Source organism: Phoxinus phoxinus (genome assembly GCF_949152265.1).
Source record: "Phoxinus phoxinus genome assembly, chromosome: 4".
Taxonomy (NCBI): domain Eukaryota; kingdom Metazoa; phylum Chordata; class Actinopteri; order Cypriniformes; family Leuciscidae; genus Phoxinus; species Phoxinus phoxinus.
The window spans coordinates 31,801,549-31,820,961 of NC_136879.1; the positions used below are offsets into that span (position 1 = coordinate 31,801,549).

A 19,413-nucleotide genomic window follows, 5' to 3' on the forward strand; every position below is an offset into this window, starting at 1 on the left:
AGTTGCCGTTTGTTCGATGTTTGTTTGGCCGGAAGCTAGTTATTTTACTTCATAAAGTTTTAAATATGCATATTTGTCTTACACAAACGCATCGCTTCGCTTCAGAAAGCCTTTATTAACCCCCCGGAGCAGTGTGGAGCACTTTTATGATGGATAGATGCACTTTTATGGACTTCACTGCCATTATAAAGTTTGGAAGAGCCAGGATATTGTTTAATATAACTCCGATTGTATTCGTCTGAAAGAAGAATGTCATATACACTTGAGGGTGAGTAAATCAAGGGCTAATTTAAATTCCATAAGTGCAAAAAATATATAATAAAAACGATCCCTTTAAGCACAATGCATTCACTATTCGATTGCTTTCTAAACAACTGTAAATTATAATTGTTAATAGAGGACATCTGTGATGTCATGTACTCATTTGGATGGGACTGGGATGTATTGTTATTTTGTGTCAATAAAATCAATAAAACCCACTGAAATAAACTAGACTTATGTGGTGTAATTACGTATATTAGTAAGTGAAGTAATTAATGAAAGTGAGGATCATACCAGTAGCCAATTATGAGGTCACAGAGTTTTGGACCTCTGTATTTTTCCGATGTGTATTAGTGTATATAATAAATGTTGTGTAATAATTACCTAATATATTATTAACTCTACTTTACATGCAAGTACTCTACGGCACCAAGATCTGTCACCACTTGTCAATGTCAATTTTTTTTAGATGACCAATCAAATCAAAGTAGGCGGGCTTTTTGTTCACAAAAACGGCTGAGCGCAAATTCTTGCGCAGTGTGAGGCTTTAGTTAACGGCCATAAAAAGCAAAAACATTTTATATTTGATAGCTGTTTTAGTATAGAAATGTTAAACGACCGACAAAAATAATCAAGGAAACTAATAAACTTTTGTCTAATTTTGCCATTTTTAATTTAAAAATAGGCCTATAATTTACATGATTCATGTAATGTAATAATTAGGCCTATAATTGGGGTGATTCGCGTAATGTAATAATTAGTAACTGTCAACGTGAGGGGACAAGAAACATTAATGAAGCCGTTTTCATCATATTAGGCATTAGATTAATAATGAATGTGTACATATTGTGAATGAATTCAATAAACTTAGTTACCTAACTGTCCTGGTAGCCTTCAGTAAATTAACATGTCCAAGAAAAGGATCCATAAAACATGTAAATATCAGTTGACCCTATGTTTACTTTTTTCACTGGCACAGACGAAAATGAAAAGACTATTAGTCTAAGCTCATCTTTAAGAGGGGAAGAGACAGGGCAAGATAAGGGGACCGAGAGGAAAAGAAAGAGTGATGGAGATGAGGAGAGAGCAGGAATTGACAAATAATCTACTGCCATGACATGGTTTTAAAGCTACTTTTTTTGGGAGGGGGCCTTAAAACGTCTTAGAAATCTACATTTTCTTAGGGGAGCATGTCCCCGAACCCTCCTAACTATCTTAAATATGTGACTACGTTGATTATAAAACCCTGCATACGGCTCTGATATGATGCTGCAACTAAATGGCCCGTTCTGAGCTCTTTCTGTGACTGGACACTCTTCAGGATTTCATTCTCTTTTTCAATCGGATGGGATGCCAGCAGTGCTTAACCCACCAACTGTAATTATTTTACCCAGAAAGTTGGCAAGAAGGTATACATTCATAATGAAGGTGCACCAGGCAGCACAGGGAGACATTTAGCTTTAGCTACAGTATTCAACGAAGGTCAAAATGAAAAACATTGTGAAAAAATACACACATTCATAACCGGATGGGATTAGATTTCTTGGTAACACTTTAGAATACCCTTCCGTCGTTAATGAATAACTACAGGAACAAATGAGTAACATTCTAGTAACTGCTATTAACTAACAAGGCACTCTTAACAAATGAATGAGTAATAGTGCTCAGTTGAATGAGAGCTAATAAATAACTACTATGTTATCATACCTCCCAGAGGACTACTAAGAACTATTAGGTTCATAATTAATGTGAATAATACATAATCAAAAATAAATTCTAATGTGAAGAAAGACATTGGTATCCCACTAGTAATGACTTAAGTGTTACTACATAATTCTAAAGGAATTAGTTCATTGTAGTTACTAGAATGTTAAAGGTAGGGTAGGTAATTTTCAAAGCGGCTAGCAATAGCAAGTTAGCTTTGAAAGCATAAGATCCCACCTCCTCTTTAGAGCATCTCCAAAGCCACGACTTCTTCAAAACACATTAACACACACGACAGAGTTTGCATAGCGTCGAGAGATGGCGTTAAACTACCTAATGTCTCAAAGCACATGACATTACAATAATAATAAACAAATACAACTTAAAGTGCACTGACGTGAAACATTAACTTTGGCATTGATAGTGTTGCCATTGAAACGCATAAATTCGAGTCACGAACCGCTCTGAGTATACCGTCACAGGTTTCCATCTCTTCCAAATGACAGTAGTTATGGAATAATAGCAGCATAATGACGTGTGCCCGCTGATGACGTGTGATGTCTGCGTCAGCAGGGTGTGCGGAGGTGAAATAAATACATACGTTGACAGGTTGTTGACATTGCAATGATACAATGTCCTATGATACTGTGGAAGGTGTAGGACCATAAAATGTTCGTCCAATCACTGCTTTACAGTGTTTCCCCAAGGATTTTCAGAAGTGGAGGAGTTAAGCTCTCTACCAGACCTATTTTACACCATACAATTTTTAGTAATCAAAAAGCATGTCATAAAAATATCACATACAAAAAACAAAACAAAAAACACATAAAAATAGTTAAAGCTTTAACTAAAATTAAAATGAAACCTAATTCAAAATACTTTTAAAAGTATACAAATAATTGTAAAATAACACTGATATTATCATCCGCAGGGAAAACTGGTCCTGTCCAAATAGCCTACAGGGTTAAAGATTAAGAGGAAATATGATTTACCGTTCTCTTGAATTGAAATAATTACACTTCATTTACTAGACAGTAAATTAACAACTATGTTTATGAATAAGCCTTAAATATGCTTTAGCAAATCCCTTTAACAATAATACATATGGATGATATCTTAATTTCTCCCAAGCGAACTCGCAAATCCCACGACACATGTTAGCTTTCTGAGTGGTAACAAACCCTAGAGGCTTTTCAAACGTTACGAATGGATTCAAACAGTCTGCGGTGTAAAGACTGTATATATACTGTATTATTTAGATATACTTTGGAGATCCAGAACAATCTTCTGCCTTTTAATTGCCTGACACTAAATGAAATGCATGACACCGAAACATCTGCTACCTCACACAGCTACCTGCATGCCAGCTAAACAACACTGAGAAGAAGAAAAAAACTGTGAATAAACTGAATTGGCATAGAAAATGCCGATAATCAGATCCAGGTGTCAGTAGCAACTCACAATCTGGACTGAAATCAAAAGAAAATATAACTAAGAAAGGATCACAGAGCAACTTCCTGAATAAAATTAAAGACTGTTTACCTTAGCCAAAGGTTCACCATTATCCATCATCAGTTTATCCTAAATTCACACCTTTCCTGTCTCGAAATTAGCTTCCGCCTCACCTAAGGGATCTAAATCCCTATCTGCAGGAAATCTGCTCGGACTAGAAATAGTCATCCGGAGCAGAAGCTGTGAGGTGAGGTCCCAGAATTGGGTTTTGTAAGAGCACTGGGGATTTGATCTATCTGACTGGTTGAAGCTGGTGTCCTCAGAGCCCAGGTGATTGGTCTCTCTGGGGAAAAAGAAGAAGAAGAAAAAGAAAAAGAAAAACTCCAAGTTTGTGTAAGTATTAAACACATCAGGACAAAAGCCTCTCTGAATCGAGCGCTCGTTGAGTCCTGGGGCTTTCTGGAAAATGAAATAAACAAATTGTGGAGGTAGGTATTGCAAAAGATGTTTGGTTCCTGAGATGTTTAAATTACTAAGTGTTCTTCACCGTGGCATTTGCTCCTCCTCCATAGAAAAACATATTTAGGCCTTGAACTGTTGCTTACTGCCTGTTGCTAGGCTACACAGTTAGGGATGGAAAATAAAACACTTATCAAAAAAGAGAAAAGTGCACTTGGGGTGTGAAAGCATAAACTGTGAGAATGAAAGGCTAAATGTCTCGCATACCAGTGACAAAACTAAAAGGAAGATGTGCTGTTTGACACCGGAAAATAAACCTCAATTAAAACGTAGTATGCAGAGGCTTCAATGAATAGCACAAAACATTACTGTGCTAGAATAACAGAGCAAAGAAATTGAAAATGTTCATCTGTTTTATACATATCTGTGTGTTATATTGTTATATGAATAAATGAAATTGTCTTTTTTAAACAATTAGACATTCTTCTATAGATGAAACATGGAAAGACACATAATATTATTATATCTGGAAATTATATATACACCACACACATGTACATATTATACTTGTTGTTTTTCATATACATATATATTTTTTCCATAACACATTTATCCTAGAACTCTAATCTTTGAGCAAAACAGCATGCCAGTAAGAATTATTACATTAATGATGGTTATGTTTGGTCACATGTTTGATTTGTTATTTATTGGTTTTTATGTATTCCTGTCATTCCAATTTAACATATTGTAGCAATTGATGTCAAATATATAAAGTTCTGTCATGAAACTCTAGATGGCGCAGGCTGATAGCTCAATCTGCTTGCAATCACATCATTCTCTATAGAGCACAGCTGATTGGTTCCTGCTGTATTAGTAGCCAATGAGCTCGCTGCTAAACCTTCAAATACTTGGTTAGCATTTTCTGTTAGCAGTTGCAGCGCTTCCAGAAACCCTCCACCTTCCCCAGCTCCACCTGTATAGATCTGCTATGGGTAATTCATGTATGCTACAGTATATTGTACAGAAATAGCTTGTCTTACTCACAGCAGCATTTCATGTATGTATTGGCAGTACTTGCTCCAAACACTCAGAGAGTTGTCATGACAGAAACACATTTACGGACTCAAAAGATGCCAATACTTCAATTCAGAATTTTCACTACCACATTCAACATTGGTTTATGTATATATATTCAGATGATAATAAAAGGCCTAAAACTCACTGAAGCCTGCAAATTCTAAATGCAGCCTCTTACAGCTCGCCATTGTGCATGAAGGGAAATTACAAGACACGTGATTATCACTAATCTTCCCCGTACACAACAAACTCAAAGTATTTCACGACACGATCATGCAAATGCATTCGAGGTGGCCCTTTCCCCCCTAGGAACGCACTGCAGCACGATCGTGAATAACGTCTTCTCATCAGCCCCCGATGGCAGTTCGCTAACTCATTATTTCCCCCACTGAAAAAGTCAGCTTCCCGTAATGAATTGATTCGCGGGGCTTTCATCCCAGCATGTTTAAGCAAAGTGACATTCTCGCACATGTATGAGTGCAGCATGACAGTAGACTGTGATATTAATGTGGGCTATGAGAGCGGACATGAAAGAGCAGGAGCCGCAGGAGCGCAGAGCCGGCTCAGATGTATGCGGTTCTGAGCGCGCTGGGCTGTCTGGGCTCATGAGGAGGGCAGAGTAGGCAAGACGCAGGTAGGAGGAAAAAGTGTGCAAAAAAAAAAAAAAAGATGAGATGAAAATAAACAGGACAAACAAGAAGCACAGACTGGGCAAAGGCCACAGATGCAACGAAACAACAAACAACACGAGGCGCCTTCTCAAACAGCAGTGTATAAAGGTTTATGGTAGGGGGATGGGGGGGCGAGATGAGCTTGGTGGTCTGCTCGGCTGCCTGGACTTCCAGCCCAATCTCGCAGCTCAATATGAACCTAGAAACACAGGAATGTTTGAAATCTAATTCTAGCTTACTGCATGCTGCGCTATATAGAATGTGAAATGGTATGAATTATACAACAAAATATGTTTCAAACAGTAGCGTGGTACAGCATCACAACATAAAACACGTTGCAACCTCCTTCCATAGTCCTCCTTCCATAGAGTGAAAAAGGATGTGCAACCAAAAAAAGTTTTTTTCCAAGGACTATCTTTTATTCATCAGGAATTGATTGGATTTGTGACATCAGCCAAACAACAAATATTTGGAAGGAAGGAAGGAAGGAAGGAAGGAAGGAAGGATGGATGGATGGATGGATGGATGGATGGATGGATGGATGGATGGATGGATGGATGGATGGATGGATGGATGGATGGATGGATGGATGGATGGATGGATGGATGGATGGATGGATGGATGGATGGATGGATGGATGGATGGATGGATGGATGGATGGATGGATGGATGGATGGATGGATGGATGGATGGATGGGTGGATGGATGGATGGATAGATGGATATATAGACAAGTTATAAAAGATTCAACTAATTTGAACTAATTTTAAGTCAGTTTAATGTAATTTAAGTTGAAATGACTTAGTTGAAATAACATCCTAGTTGATTGTACTTAAGAATTTAAGGCAGAAACTTTTTTTTTTACAGTGTGTCCAGGTATAATCTCAGGTATAAATATGGTTATTTCCATCTGATGTATACTGTACATTTTGACAAACCGTAGATCATCTGATCTGGGTATGTATCATCTGGGTATAAGATGTATATATTATGCTGCATAAAATATATATATATATATACACGCACAGTAGAAACAGAAAGAGTAGTGTGTGGTAGTTTGCTATTTTTTATAGCAAACTATAAAATTAAACATCTACATGTATAATTTAACGAGAGCAGGAGTGTAAAATACAAACGAAGGGTTTTTAAACGTCACTCCACGTGCAGTAATCTCAGTGGATTCGGCAGTGAAAGAGGCTGCACGGTTTGTGGCATTTTTCACATTTGATGCTGTTCTTTGTTCTCTAAAAATCAACAGAGGAAACTTCTCTGAGGAGCTCATATGGGGTGACCAAAGGCAACATCTGGCACACTGTTTTCACATCTGATTAGTACAACTGCATCTGTGGGAATTCACAGTGATTTACTCAATGTGGGTACTGTGAAGCTTACTGTGTGACACCATGCTGTTACAATGAATGACGCCTGATAATGAGCCACCGCTGTGTATTTCTTTACAAAAAAAACTAAATCCTTTAATAGACTCGGTCTTGTCTAAAGCCAAGTGCACACTGTGCGACTTTTTTCTATCCTTTGCGATTGTTGCTTGTCAGACTGTACGATATGAGCCTGGTGAGATCTTGGGTAGAAGCCAAAGCAGACCGTGCGACATCAACAGTCTTTTATGTCAGACTTAGGACTTTGGTCACAATTGACAGGGTTGACTGGGCGTTTTACATCATCAACTGAGTCAAATTCTGACACTTCTCAAGCGAGCCATTGCGCTAATGTCGAAGTCTTGTCAGTGCTTGATGAAACAATCCATTTTGAAGGGGGTGACAAATAACAAGACATTTAAATGAAATATCATATTGAGAAGCTACAGAAGCTCAACGTCTATTTCTCTCTCACACACATTATCAATTGCTGTACTCCTATTGGTGCTTCATTACATGGCCAGAACTTCATAGTGTGCCAAGATTCATTGCAGGTAATCGCAATGCAATCTATTTATTAGTGCTTTTCCAGTGTAGTCCAGTTCATGAGCATTTTACTCTTTTAAGTGAATCAGAACATACAGTGCAAGTGTAGTCGAACAAATTATTGATTGGATCCTTCAAAAAGACCCATGACACTTCTGCGTAGAAGTTACTGCTTGAATATGTCTAATAAATCTTTCAATGAGTTAACTCACTGAATCCATCAGAATGATAAGTAAATGGAAATCGAGTGATGGTTACTTTCAGTGATGGAATATTTTAATTAAATGCATAATATTAATTTGAACTGTTGCAATTTATTGTTTACCTGTAAGTTCAATGAGTTAATTTGATTCTGCTTATTCTTATACCTGTTAAATTACAGCAGTTGAACTGAATAGTTTGGGCCCTGTTGTCAGTTTTTAGAAAGTAATATTAATTAAAAGTTTAATTAAAATTAATTTAAAACATTAGCTGAAAACTTTTTTCACATGTAAGCAAACAAGATTCATTATAATTGATTATAACTGAAATATGCACACGATGAACCAGAATCTAATTTTAAACTGAATTGAGAGCTTGTGAATCTAAAAATCTGGATTGATAGCCTGCCCTACAATTCAACAATTCAGGAATTTATTTATCCATCACACTAAAAGATTAAAGACTGCCTATTCTGCCATCATTTTACAAAAAACAGAGTTTGTCTCAGACTCCAAAATTGAGGCCAAAACTGAATAGTGTGCATTTGGGCTTAAAGGGATAGTTCACCCCAAAAATGAAAATTTTGTCATAATTTACTCATCCTCTTGTTGTTCCAAACCTGCATGAGTTTCGTTCTTCTGCTGAACACAAAAGAAGATATTTTAAAGAATGTTGGTAACCAGTTGAGGTAGCCATTGACTTCCATAGTATTTATTTTTCTTACTATGGAAGTCAATGGCTACCGTCAACTGTTTGATTGCCAACAATCTTTAAAATATCTTCTTTTTTGTTCAGCGGAAGAACGAAACTCATGCAGGTTTGGAACAACTTGAGGATGAGTAAGTGATGATAACATTTTCGTGTTTGAGTGAACGACCCCTTTAAATCAGCCAAGGAGCCAAAAGTTTGCATATTATAAATGCGCTGACAACAATGCTAGAAAACAAGACGTCTGCCTCAAGTCAACAAACAGTAAGAAAGGTCTAAAATTAGCCCTCCCTGGCACTGTGTTCGTAAGGTGGGAAGGAACGCAGTACATTCCTGATGACAAATTAAATCACAGCCAAAGCTGTAGAGCTTGTTTTAAGACTAATGATACACAAAGTCTTCCGTGTGTTGTTTGGCCGGCAGCAACTCCATCATTCCCACGCAGAGCTGCATAAATGACGCTCAGCAGACAGATCCATGAGCCCAGCACCCTCCGCTTTACCTGCAGGCACACTGAGCTCAGTCAGGACATATTGGATAGGCCTTGAAAAATTTCTGAGGAGGAACTCATTATATAGGAAAGCATTGCTGATGTCTACATACGGAGCAACGACACATCATCTTTTGTCTGTTCAAAGGGTTTTAAAGCAAATCTGGTAACCTTTAAATGTCTATGTAGTCCCACTGCAACAAAAAAAACTCCCAAAGCTACTAAAAGTGACTGAGTCAACAATCGGATGCGTCCGGCTGCCTGTCTCCACGTTGCGGTCTTAATTGGATTGTTTGGGAGATTCATGGAGGAGATTTCTAGGACAGGGAATTTTGAGGTGGCGATAATGGATAACGAGAGGAGAAAAACATCAGATGCGGATGTGTATGTGCATTCACATCTATTGTAGCAGTTTTCTAAAAAAAAAAAAAAAATCTCTACCTTGACACATCTTATAAAATATGGACCCGCCTTGCGGTGCACCTGATCTAGAGCTCTGCTGTCCGCATTGTTTTATATTTCATCAATACCCAGCAGGGCATCCATATATCCAGTTGGATGGTACACTTTTTGCCCTTTCACGGAAACCAGCTTGGCACTCACTTGCTCCTATCAATATTAATCACTGATCCATGGCAGATCCAATCCCCTCGAAATCAAATAATGCTGAGCCGACCCCTCATACTAGACTAAACTTGCAGGCCTGGTCAGTGGTGCATTACAAATCTTCAGAGCCCCTCCCACAAAAAGTGATGTCATGAACAAGGTGAAATAGAACCCCTGATGGTTATTTTGGGCAGTTTACAAACCTTTTATATTAGATTTAAAAGCATAAAATGCTCATAAATGTGATCTATTTTACAGTATTTGTGCATTATATTCCAAGAGTTAATACTTTGTGCTCTCTTATTATATTTAAAAAGAATATTGTACCAAAACATTTGAACTGTATCTACATGTTCTCTATATTTGTTGAGAAGTAGTTAAGAGTATGGGTGAGGTTAGGAACTTAAACAAATTGATTTATAATAGTAAAATGCACACTACCAATCAAAAGATTGGGGTCGATACCATTTAAAAAATTGTTTTCTTATTTGTGTGCATTTATGTGATAATCCACATTTTGGATATTGTGAAATATTATTACAATTTAAAATACCTGTTTTCTATTTGAATATATTTTAAAATGTAATTTATTCCTGGGATGCAAAGCTGAATTTTCAGCATCATTGCTCATAAGTCTGCAGTGTAACATGATGCTTCAGAAATCATTCTAATATGCTGATTTGCTGCTCAAGAAACATTTCTTATTTTAATTAATGTTAAAAACACCTGTGCTGCTTAATATTTTTGTGAAAAACAATAGATTTTTCTCAAGATATTTCGATGAAGAGCAAATTTCTCTTTATTGTCACTTTGATCAATTTAATGTCTCTTGCTGAATAAAATATGAATGTATATATTTTTATACGCACATTTCAACTATAACAAATATATTTAATAATATAAACACAATATCTGTTATTTTTCCAAATACTTATGTTTAAGATTCTGCCAATATGTCTTTATTGTCTATGCAAACATGCAAAAAGTTTGTATAAACACGGATGTTTTATGAGATCAGGCTGCTCCGTCACTTTCCAGCCTCTACTGTCCTATAAATAAAAGCTACAAAAGGCCCCAAAAATAAACCTGAGTAAACATATGCTGCATTTATGCAGTGTAAATGATACCATGATTACATAATACATATAACATATACAATACTGATAACACAATGCTGTGAGGGGTTGTTCTGCATGCACTTTTTTTGCCCTGCTTGGCACTTACATGCACCCATCAATATTAATCTCTGATCCACAGCAGCGCCAATCCCCCCGACCCGACCCCTCAAACCCACAGACTAAACGCGCAGGACCCAGGGTCACGTTCCGTCATCCGTAGCCGTCCACGGGCCCTAAAGACCAGACCGAATATCAGATAAAACACTGTGACTGTTTCAGATGGCTAGCAGGTCCCTCGAGTTCCCCTGTTCTCAACGTGAGTGGATTACCCGTCGTGTCTGCTTGAAAGCAAGTTCTGCTCGAACGGTAATCCGAGGTTAAGACGGTTACACCAATAAAATTCGTACATGCTTACTCTGCATGCGGAGAAGTTAGGCCCGGGAAGAAACACAAGAGAACGGCTCTTCCGAGAGAAAACCAGACAAGACTTAGTTCAGCCTGATGATCACAGAAAAGTCCTGAGCATAGATGATTCCTCTGAAAGGCCGACGCTATCACGCTTCCACTCGCCGTGCATGATGATTTTACAAAAGAGGAGAAAGTGCAGCATCTGTTAAAGGTGCCACTATCGGTGCTTCCATTTAGCCATTTATTTTGTGTTATAAATGGCAATCATCTCTAAATGTCACCCCCTAAAGCTACTGAGCGTTTCAGCAAGACGTTATGGCTTAATTGATTTTTTTTGATAGTAGTGCACCCTATCCTTTCTCACTCTTTGCTAGCTCATCAAAAATGTATTACATTTCTATATAGCACCAATTACCTGCCATTGATTTATTTGCTGGGATTTCTAGTCCCGAGCTTTCCTTTGCATGTTAATAAACATGGATTGGTTCATAAAGTATTTTAAAGCGCTCAAGAAAACCTCAGTAAGATCAGAATAAAACAGCTATTGGAAAATTGATGACAACTGACAACAACATTTATGAAAGAAAAAAAATCATGATAAATCACTGTCAATATATATGTCAAAAATACAGTAAAACTGTATAATATTGTGGAATATAATTACCATTTTTTAAATATTTTCATATAATTTCATATGTAATTTATTTTGAAAATTGAATTTTCAGCATCATTACTCCAGTCTTCGGTGTCACATGATCATTCAGAAATCATACTAATATGCTGATTTACTGCTCAATAAACATTTCTTATTATTATCAATGTTGAAAACATCTGTGCTGCTTCATATTTACAGTATGTGGCATTTTTTTCAGGATTATTTGATGAATAGAAAGTTCAAAAGAACCGCATTTATTTGAAATAGAAATCTTTCTTAACAATATAAAAGTCTTCACTGTCAAAATTACATTTCTATATAGCAATTATAATAAATGTTCTTTATTGGCATCTACGGTTCCATGAAGAACAGTTCAAATCCATGGAACCTTTCCATTCCACAAAAGATTCTTTAACTAACAGAAAATAGTTCTTTAAGAACTGTTCACTGAAAGGTTCTTTGGAGAACCCAAAATGGTTCTTCTAGGCACTCCTGCGAAAACCTCTTATTGGAATCTTTACTTTTTAAGAGTGTACCAGCTATTGATTTATATTTTCCATAGTCCTGAGCTTCCCCTTGCATGTTAATGAACATGGATTGGTTCACTGGGCACTCAAGAAAACCGCTATTGGAAAATTGATAATGACAACTGACAACAACATTTATAAAGTAAAAAAAACACACAATACATCACTGTGGATATATCCCATCAGAGCATTTCAAGGATGTGTTGATGTCATTCTTATGGAAGGCCGAGGATATTTGTAATCGTAATCTGAGGCACGGACACGGCAAGATCCTGATAAGATTTCCGCTCCAAAATGAATCTCTACGGTGAAAGATCAGGCGAGTGACAGAAAAGGATTTGACAAGCACAACCTGACAAGTGACAATGCCGGCGAGGCACCGCAAAGCCACCGAGTCCACTATCTGCGTCCAGATCTTATTAGGGCGACCCACCCGCCTCAGCACGAGCCCCTGCCCTTTACCCTCTTCCCGCTGTCTTTTTTAGCTCACGGATAGTAACATGCATCAGCAGCGTACTTAGACTCTCACACACACACACACTGTACACGTGAATGCACACGCACAGCAGGACAGGGTGAGATGGAGTGAGAACCCTGCAGCTCAGATGGGATACTGTACCTTGGAAAGCGTTGATGGTGGTAGTGGTGGGTGGGGGGGTTGTGGTGAGAACATCTAGATGGAGAAAATGAAAACACACATAAGAGGTATTAAATGAAGGAGAGAAGTCACAAAAGCATTCATGGAAAGACTGCATGTTAGTATGATAGCGATATCTGAAAGAAAGAGAAACATCTCTTAACCAAGACCCCCTTTACACATGGGATTGACAACGGTCATTAAATCTCAATCGGATGCTACCAGAACACATTTAATAGACACACTTTTAAAGTTTTTTAGCTTTTATATGAATATGTTAGCCTTAAGGTTATGAATAAGCTGGTGTGTTCCAAAACAATGAGAAAATTAGCATTTAGGAGAAACTTGGTCTCTAACTTCCGCTAAAATGAATCACCGATTTTTATGACATCTCCATGAATGCTTCAGCTTCTCATCACATCTGTCCAATCAAATGCTCTCTAGAATCTAACGTATCATCAGCGCTCGGATTCGCTTCCATGGTGCTGTCAGGTACGACTTGCAGTCTGTGAGGTAAACGAAACGCTATTGGTTATTTGAAAAGGGGGAGGAGCCATTAAATATGTCCCTTAGCTTCCTGTTTCAGTGGAAATTACGTCAATGCATAAAAACAAAGCTGCGCGTTCCAAGGCACTTCAGTGGGCCTTTAATCTGTATTTTCGTCTTGTTTTCCATCTATGTAAACTGTACTCTACATATAACAGATCAATATCTGTCATTTTGATTAAATGATTTGTACATCATTTTCCAACATGCTGTTCTTTTATCAGGTCTTGTGATCGGCTCAATTTAATGAACAATACCCTGCTTCTCTTTCTAAATCCTAGCAGGGGCAATTCAAAACTTTATTGTCTCCCATTTTCCTCACTTCTAAGCCTTATTAGCATCCTTTGGCTGTGGGAACGTTTATAGAGAAATGCAATAGAGAGCAACAGTGCCTGCCCAGTTATTAAGCCATCTTAGTTCTGGAAATATTTTTTTCCATTCATTTTTTTTTTTCCCCATGGGGATTTCTTTTTTTAAACTTCATCATAGAGTTCAAAGACGAGAACCAAACCAACCAGCTTCGAGATGAATCACAACATTATAAACTTGAAGCTAATTCTAAAAAAAAAGAGTGTATTTGAAAACGGAAAGGCATAAGATTGTAATGGCTTTAGGGAATGGACTACAATCCAATGAAGCATTATGAATGATGTAATTTAATGAAAAAATAATTATATAGATATATAATGTTCAGTAATACACAAACGTTTGGGGTCAGTAAGCATTTTTTTATGTTTTTTATGTGCTAAAGCATTTATTTGATCAAAAATACACTAAAAGCACTAATATTGTGACATATTATTACAATTTAAAATCTCTTTCTATTTAAACATTTTTCTTTTTTAAATGTAATTTATTCCTGTGATGACAAAGCTGAATTTTCAGTGTCACATGTGATCAATCTAGATTCTATAGCATCATTGCAGAATTATTAATTCCTTAATTTTTTTTTGAAAAGCAGTGTATATGTTTAATCATTTATAAAAAGAAATTCCCCACAAAAATGGACAGGGTTTTTACTTTTTTAACCTTGTCAAAATCACAAAATGTTTTATCCATTAGTGTCTTTAAAATTTGGTAAATGATGGTACATGTTTAGGTTGTGCAACCACTGATCACGTTTTCCGTTTTGCACACTTGAAATTTATTGAAATAATGGCAATACTATATGTGACCCTGGAACAAATTATATATTTTTTAAATTGAGATTTATACATCACCTGAAAGCCGCATAAACAAGCTTTCCATTGATGTGTGGTTTGGATAGGACAATATTAGGCCATTAAGGCCAAGATACAACTATTTGAAAATCTGGAATCTGAGGGTGCAAAATCGCCTTTAAAGTTGTTCATTTCGGTTGGCGATTGTGCTAACAGTCTCACCCCAAAACGTCACATACTGACGGGTCTTGACCATACGGCAACATACGACGAAAAGGGTACCCTTTAACGTCCATGTGTGACGATTCGGGTATGGTTGGGTTTAGGTATGCGTTAGGGTACCGCTAGGAGGCGCTGCTGGTGCGCTTATGTCTGCGTCTCATATTGACGTTATAGGGGTACCCTTTTCGTTGTATGTTGACGTATGGTCAAGACCCGTCAGTATATGACGTTTTGGGGTGAGACCGGGCTGATTGTGCTGCATCCACTCACAAAAATACATTTTTGATATATTTAAGGTAGGAAATTTACAAGATATCTTCATGGATCATGATCTTTACTTAATATCCTAATGATTTATGGCATAAAAGAAAAATCGATAATTTTGACCCATACAATGTATTGTATTGGCTATTGCCACAAATATACCCGTGCAACTTACGACTGGTTTTGTGGTCCAGGTTCACCTATTCAAAGAGCATAACATCACATGGCTGCCAGGTGTAAATGCAGACCACTAAAGAATATCCAAATACTATCCGTATGTAAAGGGGGCCTAAGAGAGACAATAGCTCATACATGTCCTTGATTGAAACGGAAAAGGCCTGTCATTTTGATTTGACATGAAATTGCATGTCTTGACGGTGGAGCATTGTCCTACAAAACACTGTTATTGAAACAGCTGAAGGCAATTTGGCTAGCTATAGCTAGCTAATGTAAGAAAAATCTAAAGAAAATGACTTGAATTGAAATGATGAGCTTACTTCCTGTAACAATATAATAGGATTGCTTAAGTAATATAGAATTAGACGTTCAAGCAATGATACTGTATAAAATGGGCATGACACTGGCCAACACAAGCCGTGTGATTAAACAAAACACACTTTGCCAAAGGCTTTGTTCAGACAGGCAGCAAAAATCCGATGTTTTGGCATATATGACTCCAATCCGTTTAGCTGTGTTGTTTGTAGACAGAACAGTGAAAAATACCCCTCACGAAAGCCGATGTTTACAAAGTGATCCCAACCACATCAAATCCGATTAAAATCAGACTTTTTTTTTCTCTTTGGAATGTGTTTGATCGTCATTTTCCGAACGCGTGTGTAACATCACACAAAATGCGCAATATTGTCTCCAGCTGTGTCCGAATACACTGTACAACGAATGAGCGAATAAACCAGCAGTTTTGGATGCAGTATTTGCATGAATGTGCCTCGTGATTTGAGCACTGCGGTGAGATAACGCGATGTACGTGAGCATGAGGCAAAATTTCCAGTTTTCCATCCTCTCTTTCCGTGCTGACAGCTGCTCTCAGATGTTGCATGAGAAAAGTATCATGGCATCTTGCTGACGCTTACATCATTGCTGCAGCAACTGATGTAGACATGCCAGATATTTACCTACACGGCCCAAACAAACAGATCAGATTTCATTCCTTGCAAAGTGACAGCCTGGATGGTCAGTTCTTTAGTTTGCATCTGAAAAGCAGGATTTACGTGCAGTGTGAACCAAAGCGGCCCAGCGGTTCTGCGCCCTACTAAAAGCACTCAACATGATTCAAAACCTTCAGAGAGATTTCCCATCACGCGGCGAGTACGGAAACGGGAGAAAGAGAAAATTACATTACGAGAATCATTTATTAATAAACACACAGTCATATTGGATACAGCCTTCGCACAATCAGCGGAATAATAGGCCGCTGGCAAATGTGTCCGCGCTATTGTACTGTGGGTGTGCAATGTGACTATCATTCCACTTTTTAACACAGATACTCAGGCGCCTTGCTGGGGAACAGTCGCAGCAGGCAAAATTGGCTGGCTGTCTCCATCACTTTATTGTCTGTGCTCCATCAAAAGATCTCAGTAGGAGCCCAAACACTTCCCAACTAATGATAAAACATCAAGGACAGGATAATGTCTCTGAATGTAGATGCTGGGAGACGCTTCGCCTGATGAAAATATTTCAGGGATTGTGCGCGCCGTGACCGATCGCAGACGGGTTTTGGAAATGTCATAGTCCCGTGGCTGAAATTGTGCATGCAGGGGATACTGCCAACACAAAGGTCTGAATAGGATGTGGCATGCATAATAGTCAAGCAAACAAGAATTTTCCATGGGCAATTTGCAGGCTGGGTGACTCCTGGCTCGCCGTTATGAGCGGCGAGATGCGAATGTGTTTGGACGTGCAATATTTCCATTTGTATGTGAAGGACAGAAATATGAAATTCCAATCACGCGGTGAGAAAATGGACGATACGAGTACTTATCGCGAGCGGGATTGCCCTGACAACACTTTGCGAGATGTGTCCTCGTAAAACCCACTGGCTCTGTTCCATAGTCTCTTAGCAATGCTGAATGTGTTGAATCTCTGGGTAATGGTCCAGATTTGAGCTGAGCCGGCATGAGTCAGGGAGACCTGCCTTTCTTTTGTGTTATTTATGGTGAAAAGATCACACCAAGATACTACTGCAATTATTGTGATACTTTTGATGACAATAACCTTTCTTAATTACATACACAGGGACTGACACATCCCCAATAAATTACAGGTGTGACTTTCAGCACCTACCTGATCTGGGACAGTATATACACAACAGTGAGTTCTGGATCTCGAATCTAATTGGCTGAGAGGCTTTTTCCAGCCATGCGATATTTTACTAATGTCACATGGAAACCGTTTCACAATTTGTATCACTCCGCTTGTTTCTACCACACAAGATACTGGCAGCATTTCACACAGCGAGCGTCAATGGCGGAGGAGCAAACTATCATTTTAATTGTCTTACGGAATGTAGTTTTAAGATTTGTTTTATTTATTGTATTTGGTGAGAGTGTAGTTTTTTAGACCTCAAATATGTGGTCTAATATATATAAACATAGCACCTATATAAACATTTTTTTAGATGTTTTGGGAGATGAGAGCTCCAGGCCTTCAGATAGTATTTTAAATATTTGGGGATCTTTTCAGTAACTATGAATGAAGGACAATAATTCATTATGGTTCAGAAGTTATTTGTGAAAGAGTTAATTTGCCTATTATAGCACCTGAGGATTTGAGACCATCCTAATAAATTTGGTCTTTATTTATCATTTCTTTTTTTAACACAAATACATTTTTAGGGAAGAAAAAAAGAATAATAACAAGAAGAAACTTCAAACCTGTGTGGAACAAATAAGATTTTTTTTTTGAAGATTTTGTTCAACAACAACACTGGACTCCACTGGTTTTCATTATATGGACAAAACAAACAAACAAAAACAACCTGGTTTGTGCTCTACAGAAGTAAAAGTTATATAGGTTTGGGATGACATGAGAATGAGTAAATGATGACAGAATTTAGAAAGAGAGAAAAATACACTGATCACCAGTAAAAAAATAATTTTATAATTATTTCAAAAATTATGTAAAACGTTATATGACGTTTATATGAAATGTTAAACAGCTCTCCTTGTGGTCCCTGACCCAGGAAAATGTAAAACCTTAGAGTGCATGATAAATGATCTATGCTAAAGTATGAAAAAACTTAAACATACAACAATGGCTCCCTTAGTGTGGTGTATCAGTGCTATTGGCAATGTCAAATGTATTATACTGTCACTGCAGAAATTAAAGAGGCTGAAATGCTGTCTAATATGTGACCCTGGACCACAAAACAGTCACATGGTTCATTTTCAGCTGAATAAATTCCATTGATGTGTGGTTTGTTAGGATAGGACAATATTTGGCTGAGATACAACTATTTGAAGATCTGGAATCTAAGGGTGAAAAAAAAATATCTAAACATTAAGAAAATCGCCTTTAAAGTTGTCCATTAACTTTCACGATTGTGCTGAATTCACTCACAAAAATAAATGTTTTATATATTTATGGTAGGAAATTTACAAAATATCTTCATGGAACATGATCTTTATTTAATATCAATGATTTTGGCATAAAAGAAAAATCGATAATTTTGACCCATATTGTTGGCTATTGGCATGCGACATGTGACTGGTTTTGTGATCCAGGGTCACATATTGTCAAATATACAGTACACAGATTTTATACTGCGTATTAGCAGTCTTGACAGAAACTTTGGCTTTGTATCAAACATTACAGTATCTAGTCATTCAGAAGTGAGAGACAGTCAAGGAAAAACAGATAAGATTGTATGTGGCAAGCTGTGACTCGGAGTCTATATTTGTGTTTTAACAAGAGTGGATGTTACATGGGTTTGGCAGAGCGAACATCTCCCAAAGGAGCCTGAATATGGAGGTTAATGCTGGACATGGTCTGTGTCGATACGTATTCTCTCTCAACAGGCCTTCGCACAGAACATCAAGTGACTAATTGAAACACACACAATTCCCACTGGGAGAAATGTTGGTTAAAAGGAGTGGTAAATAACAGCACTGCCAACATAGATGTAAGTGGAAACACAGGTTGCAGGTTTAAAGGTTTAAACACACATATTAGAGTCTGTCAGGTGTGTATTGAAAAAAAAAAAAAAAAACATATACCAATAGCCGGAATTTTTATGCTATTATGAACATGAACCATGTAAACGACAAATGGTCATAAATTAGATACAATTAACAATGAATAAAACTAATA

The 19,413-nt window shown here is 37.5% G+C and overlaps 1 protein-coding gene across 5 annotated transcripts in view; it reads right to left on the reverse strand.

Moving 5' to 3' along the window:
* The window catches only part of cadm1b (cell adhesion molecule 1b), a 169,397-nt gene that overhangs the window by 11,504 nt on the left and 138,480 nt on the right, over positions 1–19,413 (reverse strand). For 3 of the 5 annotated variants that reach the window (XM_079610960.1, XM_079610958.1, XM_079610961.1), the window contains one exon: positions 12,878–12,931. The exons of the other annotated variants lie outside the window; for them this stretch is intronic. In XM_079610960.1, coding sequence (XP_079467086.1) covers positions 12,878–12,931 — 54 coding nt within the window. The remainder of the gene's footprint in view (positions 1–12,877; positions 12,932–19,413) is intronic. 5 annotated transcript variants of the gene reach the window in all.